At 36.3% G+C, this 12223-nt stretch overlaps 1 protein-coding gene across 9 annotated transcripts in view; it reads left to right on the top strand.

Moving 5' to 3' along the window:
- Positions 1–11995, top strand: part of shroom3 (shroom family member 3) — a 70502-nt gene extending 58507 nt beyond the window's left edge. For all 9 annotated transcript variants that reach the window (XM_027152871.2, XM_027152868.2, XM_027152870.2 and 6 more), the window contains 3 exons: positions 2319–2424; positions 2598–2879; positions 9233–11995. In XM_027152871.2, coding sequence (XP_027008672.2) covers positions 2319–2424; positions 2598–2879; positions 9233–9568 — 724 coding nt within the window. In that variant the 3' untranslated portion in view covers positions 9569–11995. The remainder of the gene's footprint in view (positions 1–2318; positions 2425–2597; positions 2880–9232) is intronic.
- The last annotated feature ends 228 nt before the right edge of the window (positions 11996–12223 follow it).

Raw genomic sequence — 12223 nt, 5'->3', positions numbered from 1 at the left:
ATTTTAAAGTTAATTTTAAACTTTAATTGTATATATTCACTTAATTATTTTACTTCTTCTTCTTCTTCTTAATAATAATAATTATATATATATATATATATATATATATATATATATATATATATATATATATATATATATATATATATATATATTATTTATTTATTTTTCTCTCTTCTGTTTCCATACTTCTGTAAAGCTTTGAGACAATGGGAATTGTTAAGCATTATACAAATAAATAGAATTTAATTAAATTATTAGTAGTAGTAGTATTAATAATAATAATAATAATAATAATAATAATAATAATAATAATAATAATAATAATAATAATAATAATAATATGCAGTTTGATGAATGAACGATTTATTGATCCCTGAAAAAATCTTTTTTAGTGATTTAGTTAGTTAAAAAATTATAAGCTACTTGGGAAACATTGATTTATTGTCATAATGAGCCTAATAGTTTTAAAAGATTATTTTCATAAAAGGTGAATGTGTTAGTGGATCCTTATAATGGACATACAATAGGAGAAATACAAGTACAAGAGCTTTAGTGGCCTTTATCACTGCATTAGTGCACATGTTAAATGCTTAACATATTTCCATATCACTATCAATTCTTATTTGATTAGAAAATTATGGCATACTGACATTTGATTAGATTGTCTTCTTGTGTATAATTTGAAGATTTTGCGTTTTGTGGCGTTCTACATGGAAAAGCAGTGCAACACTGACACCTAGTGGTAAAGTACTGGAACATATTCAGCTTGACAGAGATGAAACCTCTGCTTACTAAATACTATTATATTAATCCATTATTATTAAAATCAATTATCTTCACTTGAAACTGAATATTAGAAATAGTACTTCAGTGTGACAGTGTATTTTTACAGGATAGCACGTTATTAAATAAATGGATCTAAAACTCACAGTGGATGTTTCAGTGTGCTTTGTGTCATATGAGGACAGATTTGATGAATTGAGCTGTGTATGAAATGACGCAGTAGCTGTTCTGTCTGGAAATATGCGTCATTAATTATTATTTAGTTATTTATGCTCTGTTTGCTGAGTGGAATCCAGTTCATCTGTGATCAGAGTTTTGTGTATTGTTCATGTCTGGTCGAGACTGTGTGACTTTGTGTGTCTGCATTCCAATTGAAGTGGGACAGGATGTTAGAGAACATAAAAAAAAATTTTTTTGATTGATGTATCGATGAAATGTATATTTTAATAGGGACATGCATGTAAGCATAGAAAATTACAAATAAGAGTAATAACTTAAGCCACATAACATTATCATAATGTACAAAATTCATTTGCTAAAACAAATTATGAGGAAACAAATTTAAAAAAAAAGCAACATCCAATGTGCTGTATGTACAACATACAAGAAATACAACAACATTAAAGGCTAAAGCTATAACACAGAGTTTACACATAAAGACAAAACTGACTGTCCTTTAAGTGCTTTTGATTTTATTTTGTCTTTAATCTAATAGTCAGGGTTCTGCACACTGACACTGTGTACTTTAAAGGCTAAAATAATACATTTCTCCCAAAACTTAAAAATAGAAGACCCAGAAGATACAATAACAGTCACAAGGAGCCTATGAAGTTTGGTCAGGTTAACTTCTGCATGAAAGTTTGTCACTTGGTTAAAAGAAAAACTAAACATTGTAAGATTCTGAAAGAATAATGGCAATGATGAAACCTGACTGGTGTTTTATATTAAATATCTCCGAGCTCCAGGTTACACAACTCCATTTGAATATAGAGATGTAGAAAGGACATTATTTATAATCACACTCTCCGGTCTCACCCAGATGAGGATGGGTTCCCTGTTGAGTCTGGTTACTCTAAAGGTTCCTTCCTCACATTGTCTCAGGAGTTTTTCCTTGCCATTTTGCCTCAGGCTTGTTCTTTTAAAATAAATCTAAATTTACATTTTTTTTTACTTTTTTCTTCTAAATTGTTATATTTCTGTAAGTTTCCATTGTTAAAAGTGCTATACAAATAAGATGTAATAGAATTGATTTAGTTGGAATTATGAAGTCGCTTAATGTCTACATTTGCTTAATGTAGACACTTGCAGGGGCACGTGATTAGTATTTTTGCCATGCATCTCTGGGGTTGGGGGTTTTATTCCAACCTCCTCCCCGTTTGTGGATTTTGCAGGTTCTTATTGTGCTTTCCCCAGTCCAAAGACATCTGTGGTACAAGATTGTCATCTTTAAATTGTACATTGTGTGTGTGTGTGTGTGTGTGTGTGTGTGTGTGTGTGTGTGTGTGTGTGTGTGTGTGTGTGACCTCACACAGTGTTCAGAGTGCTGAGTTTGTTGCTTCGGAGGCTCATGTGAAAGCTATTCAGGGACGGATGGAGACTGATCTGGATGAAGAAGAGTCTGAATTGAACGAGAAGAAGGTTTGACTTCCATCTATTCATATTTCTGGAATAGAAATACAGTAACATTGTTTATAAATAACTAGTTAATCCTGAATAGGAAACTGCAGAGTTTCGTGACCTTTCAGAAAAAAAATGAAATTCAGTAGATGCTAGAGATTGTACTTAGTGCAGTGTATCCTGTGCTCCTGTAGGTGGAGCTCCTGCGGGCTCTGACTGTGAGTTTGGAGGCATTGCAGATGGAGAGAAAGAGACTGGTGGAGGAGCAGCAGTGCTACAGCGCTCTGGGCTGCAGGATAGAGGCACTGGTGCAGGAGCACTGCAAACCCAACGAGAGCGAGAAGTACCGCATGTTTATTGGTGACTTGGAAAAAATCGTCAACCTGCTGCTTTCTCTGAGTGGACGTCTGGCACGTGTGGAGAACGCCCTTAATGCCCTGCAGATAGAGACAGAGAAGGGGAGCACTGAGGAGAGGGTGAGAGGTTCAAACACTGATGTGCTGCACTGATGCTAGTCCTAATATGAAGTGGTTGTTATCAAGGGTGAAAAATTCCAAATAAAAAGTGGGAAATTAAACTGTAGGGTAAAGCAAGTTAATAAAACGACCTATGATTTTAAAGGAAAAAACCTTGACGGTGTTCATAACACAGCAGATCCGTATATTTGATTTAGGCCCAGGTTTAACACCACATGCTGTTCCTGATGCAACCCTCCTATTTTATCTAGGCTTAGGACTGGCACTGAGATTCAACCCCTCAGTGGCTGGGTTAAGTCCCTGTCTGAACCGAATCCAGGCCACAGGATCAACCACAGAATCCTTCCGCAGGTTCACCAGGGTGGGGTTAGAAATGAATAATAATTGAAAAATAAAAATTCTAAATAAAAAATAAACTATATTTCATTTTAAAAAAATCAGAATTAAGAAAGTTTCTGACTATATACAACACGTAAACTGGATAGATAAACCCAAAATGGTCTTGTCTACATACATAGGAAAAACCAACCGTTATCTCCTCAGATTTGACTCTGCATTTGCTCCATCAAGTCATTAAAATTCCAGTTGAATTCTATTATTTAAGTCAATTCTTCTCAGAATGAAACAGCTGAATAACTCAAAAACACGTTTTTGTCTCTCCTTATTTGCTTATTTGATGTTCCATAGACTTCCTGTCAGCTCGAACCGGTCCAGCCATTCTTCTCTCCCCAGCTAGGCACTTCCCCTCATAGAATTGCTGTGCACAGGATGTTTTTTGTTTTTTTGCACCATTCTTTTTCAGTTGTAGCTGCTGTTGTGTGTGAAATTCACAGGAGCTCGGCAGTTTTTCAAATACTCAATGTTAAGGGCAGACAACACATTTAAATAATTCTCATAGTTTAATTAGTCTAATTGTACACTGAAGAAAGTAAGAAGATGATTTACAAGATAGTTGTGTGAACCTTAGGAAAAATAAATAGTACAGGAATAAACCAGAACACAACAGGACAGGAAATACACAGTAGGTGTCTCCTTCAGGCTGAGTGTCTGTTAAATCCTGCTTCCATGTGCGACTGATCAATATCCAGTCAATGCTGCTGAATACCTGATACTATTCAGAAGAGTAATTCAAGGTACCATAAATAGCATGTAGGCTGTGTGGGAAGATTTTCTTTTCTTTTGTGTGTGTGTGTGTGTGTGTGTGTGTGTGTGTGTGTGTGTGTGTGTGTGTGTGTGTGTGTGTGTGTGTGTGTGTGTGTGTTTCAGGATTTCGAATTTACAGTCATTGGCATCCTAATGAACGTTTCAATGATTCACCGTGGATGTGATGGGAGAGGAGTTGTGGGTGTGACTGCTTTAAAAAGCCCCATTTAGACACACAAACCTCTCAGTATGGGTGTGTTAGTGTTCTATTTCATACCTATTACTCATTACTCATCACATCTTAATAGACATCACACTGTGTGTTGTGACAGAAATGAGATGGCACACATTTAAATGAAATGAAGTCATCAAGCTGTAGAGATTAGCAAAGGAACTTCTGTAAGAATTCGTACATCCTTCTTGTTAGGGCCCGAGCACAGACTGGTTCGAAGCCCTATTGTTTTTGCTCGGGTTTATTATATTTATTTATTTATTTATTTATTTATTTATTTATTTATTTATTTATTTATTTATAAATAAATGCACACATTGGCCAATTGGGGTCCCTTAACATGCTCGAAAACTCTTGAAATTTGGCATACACGTCAAAGTCGGGCGACACTAGGCTTGGGCAAAGGCTGGAAATACGGGCGTGGCAGTGGGGCTCTGTAGCGCCCCCTGTAATGCAAAAACAAACATTTGTGCACAGATCGGGCAATATCGACCTGAACAACTTTCGCGCTCTAAACTATGAGCTCCGCCCAACAGGAAGTCGGCCATTTTGGATTATTTCATAATTGCATGCGGTGAACTTTTAAGTAGTCCTCCTAGGGAATTCGATTGACATCAAAAGTGGTCAACATGTTGCCGAGATGTTGCACTTACTAAATTCCGAAGGGATTTTTGATATCTCGAATAGTGCTGCCATGGCAAGGCGACTAAGTTATGGTGAATTCAGAGAAACAGGGAATGTCTAATATCCAAAGCAAAACATGTCTTATTGGATGTTCAGCCATTTTAATCAATTGAGGTTTTTTAAATCTATGAATTACAATTTGCATGATTTTAGGAATTTGTTTTAATCATCACACAGGCTTATGTTTTACCTTTCCTGAGCTCTATAGTAAAAAAGAATCCATGTGCATTTAAAAAAACAACATTTGTCTAATTTAGATACAGCTAAAACATAACACATTTTCCTGATGCTGACACAGTACTGTAATTAAAATACTCTACATTTATTTAAAAGCACAGCATGATGCTTACTACACATCCCATTGTAGTGTAAATTCCACTCATATTCATTTCTAGTTATTAAATAAAACTTATTCACACAACTGGAACTAGAAACTCACCGAGAGTTTTGTGTTGATGCTCTAAAAGTAAGAATGTTACGATATTTACAATAATGTCACTTCATGTAAAACAAAATGTATTTACCAAATTAAAGCCACCCATGATATTTGTGTAGCTAGATATTGTGAAGTAATCTGAAAAATGTAATTGTGAGTCTTTTCACAGAATGAATCTGGAGACGTGTGCAGTGCCGTGGCCACCAGGTGGCACCACATTTACAGTTAAATGGTTTAATTGAACTAGACTTATTTATTTTACAGTATAAGGATATACTGAGAGTTAAATCTGATGTAATTATACTGCTAATGCTACACCAAAATTCATTTCACCTGGGATACTGCTCCGAACCGGAAAAGGCACAAGCTTTGTGTTTGTGTGTCTGTGTGTGTCTGTGTGTGTCTGTGTGTGTCTGTGTGTGTCTGTGTGTGTCTGTGTGTGTGTCTGTCTGTGTGTGTGTCTGTGTGTGAGTGTGTGTGTATATGTGAATTACCTCACATTTCTGCTCACATTTCTACAATTAATCTTATAATATTTCTGTAAACACTCTTTATTGCCCTAATGTAAAGCTGATAAAAGTTCCACTGAAATGAACTGCAGTGTATTTCTAACATATTTCCAATACTATAACCATATCTAAATCGTTATAATCAGATTGAAAGGAAAATTACTGGTTATGCTTTAATAGGTTTGGGTCATAGGGTCATAACAGCTATACTTTTTACAATGAAAGCACAGCTCAAGGACTCATTCAGTTCTGGATACAGTTATTTGTCAGATCATTGTTCCTCTGGGAATCTTGGCCATTAGGTGTTGCATAGAACAGTCGCTACCATGGGGAGCTGTTTGGCTGGTGGAAAAACAGCTGAGAGGCAAACGCTAGAAGAAAGCAAGAATAAAATATTTCCAAAGACAATACACATTGTTTTAAATAGTGCTGAATTATTTTTAGTGTTTAGTTATTTTTTGTCACAGAATTCCTAATTGTTGGTCTTTCAAAAGTCCATCATGACCAGTGATGTGCAGTACGTAACACTGACTGTCAGCTGACAATATATAAGCATATAAGTGATTTTTTTCCTTTTCGTTGTTATCAGTATTGCCTTAAAAAATCAATCCTTATTTATTAAGCTGGATGCAAATGGATTTGTTCATGAATCTTTTGTACGAGTGTTTAAACAACACAAAAATCCTGTAAATTCAGATAAACTTTCAGATCTTAATCATGCTCCTGAGTGTGTGTAAAGACTAATGTAAGATTTGGGACTAAGAATGCCATCAAGAAAATATTGTAAAAACCAGTCATTTCATAATGTGTTATAATTAAAGAATTTGACAGAATTCTTGAATAAAGAAAGGAAGCTAATGAAAACCCATAAATTATGACAAAAACAACTATTCATGTGACAGAAGAAATGCAACAGTGTAAACAGAGGATGGGCTGCTCTGTCTGTGCATGTAAACAAATTGTAAACAAATGCCTCAGTCGTTGGCAGATATAGAACCTGCTTCTTATTATTAAATATTTTTACTGCCATTGAAGTAATTCAAAATAACTTCCACGTCTGTCTTTCAGCCTTTATACAGGGATATCTTTCATCTATGTCTTTCACTATATACAAGCTACATGAGCTTTGTCAGGAAAATCAGTATTTCCCAAGCTTTTTTTAAATCGTAGTACAAAAATTACAAAAACAATTTGCACACAGCATTAGAAAATATTGATACCTGGGGCCCAGTGTACGGCTGTTAATTCAAGTACTGGTGGTTTTTTGCTTTGCTGTTTTATTTTGTCAGCATTTAACTTCAAATAAAATCAAGCACGTGACAATATGTATTTCCTGCTGGTCCAGTGGCTAGGATCGCACGCTGTTTCCGAGCAGGAAACCAGTCCAGCCACTGAGTCTTGTACAAGACAGTGTACTTTCAGTCCGGTCCAAACCTGGGTAAATGTGGGAAGGTTGTGTCATTTTTGGACAACCAACTATTTCTCTCTCATCACACTGATATGATGTCTTAGTCTTAGTCTTAGTCATGCATGTTTATCTTGTACAGCATCAGAAGGAAATGCCTATCAATCAGGGTTCTTGATCATTCTGATCCTACTACTGCAGTCGACTCCAAGCAGGTCTCACACTATGTCCCACTTAACCCTTGTTACTACATCTGAATCCAGCTGCATGACTTTTTCAGCCTGTCCAAAATTGTCCCAGTTACTGCTTCTGTGTATACTTCTTTAAACTTTAACCATCACAGACAAAGCCAGAGCAGTTACACCTGCATGAAAACACTTATCAGACCCTGCTCAGTAGCACATTCTTAGCATTCCATGCACCACAAAGAAGACAGGCATTAAGATTCTTCTCTGTACTAACACCCAGGTAGTAGAAGCAACTGCCCCTGGCTTTGTGAGTCACTGCCTCTCTTCAGACAGAAATAATAACACTAATAATAATAACACCACCATGTTGTTGCTGTAGTACAATGCATCTCCTCATTATACTGTAGTAGCATGAGATATGTCTATGATTGAGACTACAAAGCACTTCTGTAGCTTGTTCTCGATAAGGGAGTCCGTCATATACAGCAAATGTAAATTTAAAGGTAAATGTGGTGGTTATTAAGTTTGCCTAGGAAGCAAAAGGCTTTTGATTTGAACCGGGGTGGAAACATGGTCATTTTTAGGGGCAGTGGTGGCTCACTGGTTAAGGTTATAGATTGTAGGTATCTAAGATTGTATGCCACCATTGGGTGCTTAGGAGAGGCCCTTAATCTGAAGGTTATGAGTTCAAATCACTTGAGGAAGATCTTTAACCGTCAGATGCTCAGTGGTATAAATGTAGGTCGCTCTGGATAAAGGTTTTCATCCGAGCTGCCGTCTTTTCCAAAACTGCAATAAATTAACATCTTTTAGACAGAAATCTAAAATATAATTAATATTTAAAATAAAATAATATCTAAAACTTCATTCATCTGGTAGTGCCATAGTGTTCACAAGCTAATCTAAACACAACTATTCCACAACGGCCAGCATTTATTTAGAAATCCTAACAACAGTGATTGCTCATATATCCAACCGCAGTGTAGAACAAGATCAGATATGATTAGTATGACAGATATGACTCCTGTTTCTTCCTGGAGTGTTTGATTCACATGTATAATCCTGGCATTATACGTTATACTTGCTAAATTTATCTGCTGCTAAAGATACTGTGATGGTTGTTATAAGATCGACGAAGAGATGAACACTTTTAAAAGGCAGAAACTCGATATAGCTGAAATTCTGACATGACCTGAAGATGCTGTATTTGTTTAAACACCTGTACTGATTTTGACATTTACATTTATTCATTCGGCAGATTTATCCAACCTTTGAGCTGAGCAGATAAAAGTTAAGGGCCAAAGATATACCTATAGAATTTTCTTATGATGTTGGCTGTTTTTTTAAAAGACATCCATCCAACGATCTCTTAACTGCTTATCCTGCTGTGTGTCAGGGAACTTGAAGTCTATCCCAGGAGACTTGGGGCACAAGGCAAATGTGTCCCCTTTTTTTAAAAGACATATCAGGCCTCCAGACAAGCTAACATAATAATCTAGTAGTTTTCTTTGTCACTGCAGTTATGTGCCATTTATTGTCATTCTCTTAAATTGGTTCAATTTAACCCAAAGTCCAAAACAAATGAAGGTGTTAGGTCACCACAAGCCAGCTTCAGTTTTCTTCTGCATTTATTCTACAACTGCACAGAAGAGAAAATCGCCATTCTTCCTAATGATATTCAGCTCATACTTATATTCAACACCATTCTTCCAAATGATATTCATATCAGTTGGTTTTTGTGTTTGTGTGTGACCAGGCATCCTTGCAGCAGAAACAAAGGCAGCTGCGCAGTCAACAGGAAGATGCACGTGAGCTGAAGGAGAACCTGGACCGTCGTGAGCGCATCGTGCTCCAGTTTCTGGGTGGTTATCTGAGCACTGCACAACTGCATGACTATCGCCGCTACATTCGGGCCAAACCGGCCCTTCTCATCCGCCAACGCCACCTGGACGAACTCATCCGACAGGGAGAGGAGCAAGTGTGCAGATTGACGGAGAACACAGACCATGAGCTCAATCCACAAACTGGCTCCACTCCATCTTCTTGTAGTGATTCCAACTTGTCAAATCCAACCACTGTGACCTCGCTCTGACTGTCCGATAGACTTGAAAGCTGCTGAGAAGAAAAACCATAAACATGAAAGGTAGAACAAAAGAGATAGAGAGAGGAAAGAAAGAGAGAGAAAGAAAGAGAGAGAGAGAGAGAGAGACTATTATTACTATTCCATCACCCTCACATGTGGGGAAGTGCCTTAATTTAAGGAATTAAAAACAACATGAAGGATGATGTTATTTGCTTTAGCAAGTGTCAGTAGCTTTGTTTAGCACTACAAGCAAAAAAAACTCCACTTTGTGCCTGTCTCGTGGACAGAAAAAGGTTTTTCCTACTTCTGATGTGATTCAAAATGAATATAAGTACTGTAGCCCCATATCCACACAAGCACACCATTAATAGATGCAAAAATGAAAAGTTAAGAACTGTCTCCAAATTTCCTTTTTCACTAATTTCATTTCTTTTGAACACCTCAAAGCCTTTCAGTTTTGCAATAATAGTCTATGAAGATTCTAAACAGAAATGTGTCAGAGTACACAGGAGAGCTGGCACACTTGTAAGACATTTGTTTTCTAGACTGCACACACGTAAATCTTCTTAGATGATAAATAAATAAATAAATAAATAAATAAATAACAGCAGGGTCCGTACAGTGTTGCTCGAGATGTTTGTGAAAGCCCCCTTTTTTCTGTGGCTGAAGTATTTGTCTAATGATATTTTATGCTTAATCTTTGACTGTGAGAAAGCACAGGTGTGATCTGTGGTACAGCCGTAACTCCTGTTAGCCTGATTGTGCAGCAACGTGCAACAGCACTATGTGGCATCACGCAAACACAAAATACACACACAGAAACACAGACAAGTGAAGTTGTTCTCCCTGTTCAGGTTTGTCACAGCAGATCATCATATCCGCATATTTGCCTCAGCACCCTCCCATTTTATAGATTCTCGGGACACTTGTTGTAAAATGGGAAAATGTTGTAATTATGTTTTTTCTGCATTTACTATGATAAAAAAAAAAAGAAAATGAGGCAAAACTGATTAATGGGCTCTGCATCAAAAGTCGGCTAAATTGGTGACTGTTCTGTGATTTTTCTTCTCTGAATGTGTTGGACAGATATCCAGTGATCTACTTTATCTTCTTAATATTTTCCAAGTCACACTCAAAGCTATCACACAGAGTGAATGTATGACGGTTCAACATTGATTTTCCTGATGTACATGATTAACAGCATGTACTAAGTGGTGTTACAAGTGACCCATGTATCAGTACAATCATTTAAACCCAAAAAAGCCCACAATTGTTCCAGCTCTCTCCTACTCTTCAGATCACGTTATACGACGAGTGTTTATTAGATATGCTCAGTCTCTGTACCGCTTTATTAAATCACTGTGAACAAGCAACAGCATAACAGCAAGTTATGCAAGTACACAACACAAAAGCCAACAGCAGAGCCCAAAGCACATCTGTATAGTATAGCGTTGAGTTTACTGAGCATGCTGATAGATTGCTGCAATAATTACACTGTTTCAATCCTCCGCATCAGCAGAGCACTTCATGAATGCCGGGTTGTTGTTTTTATTGTTGTTCTCCTTATTCTGAATGATTTGTATACACTCTCTCTCACACACACACACACACACATATTAGGGTGTGTGCGCGCACACAGTGAAATCTGAGAACTGCCACACAAAAGCTACCATGGAACTTTGAATTATTTATAAATAGCCTTTATATGAGGATGTGTGTAATTTGTACATGTACATATGCTGTGCTAATCTCTCCAGATTTTTAAAGTTGCTCATTTTTAAAAAGATTTACCCAGAGTGCACATAGCTGTGAACTGTTTCAGAGTGCCTAAATAAATATTATAAGGCATTAAGTTTAAAAAATTTGCAATTAGCTGAACCGTTCCATATCAACATCTGTAAATGTTTATTAGAGATAAAATATATATTATATATATATATATATATATATATATATATATATATATATATATATATATATATATATATACACACACACACACACACACACACACAGAATATCTGTCATTTCCCATAAATATCCATTTGAAACAAATATTTCAAATACAATAGTTGCTTTCTCTTTGAGGATCATTGTCTTTTTTTTCTTCTAGTGCAAAATTGTAAACATTTACTGCACTCTGAAACCCTGTACAGATACATGTAAAACACTCTTCTGTTCACTGTATGATCATACACACCGATAAAGGTACCACTGATGCTTCACTTTCATTGCCTTTGGTAGACATAGAAGTCTGAGCTTGGAGCTGAAGACTTTTATTTTTGCTTTTGTTTTTTTGTTAATGGATGATGTTGGATTTTGCTTTGTGCTGTGTGGAAACAGTAATGAGAAAGCACAGACACATTTTACAGATAAATCTGTTGTGTAAAATAAGAGCTGTCTGTAAAGTCATCATTAAATGGCATTCAGATGGTATCATTATGTGTTTCTGTCATGTTGAATATACTGAATACTGTAGGTGTAACAAGAGGAGCATCAACAGAGCACCAGCCCAACTAGAACATAAAGCTGTGTCTCATCATTTTGGTTAGCCCGTATTTTGACAAGTCATAGCATCAACTTTTATAGCTTAGGTAGAACAAATAGGTAGGTAGCAAACTACTACTACTAATAATAATAATTATTATAATAATAATAATAATA

This window comes from Tachysurus fulvidraco, chromosome 21, assembly GCF_022655615.1.
Source record: "Tachysurus fulvidraco isolate hzauxx_2018 chromosome 21, HZAU_PFXX_2.0, whole genome shotgun sequence".
NCBI lineage: Eukaryota > Metazoa > Chordata > Actinopteri > Siluriformes > Bagridae > Tachysurus > Tachysurus fulvidraco.
This window is presented reverse-complemented; position numbering and strand designations above follow the sequence as displayed.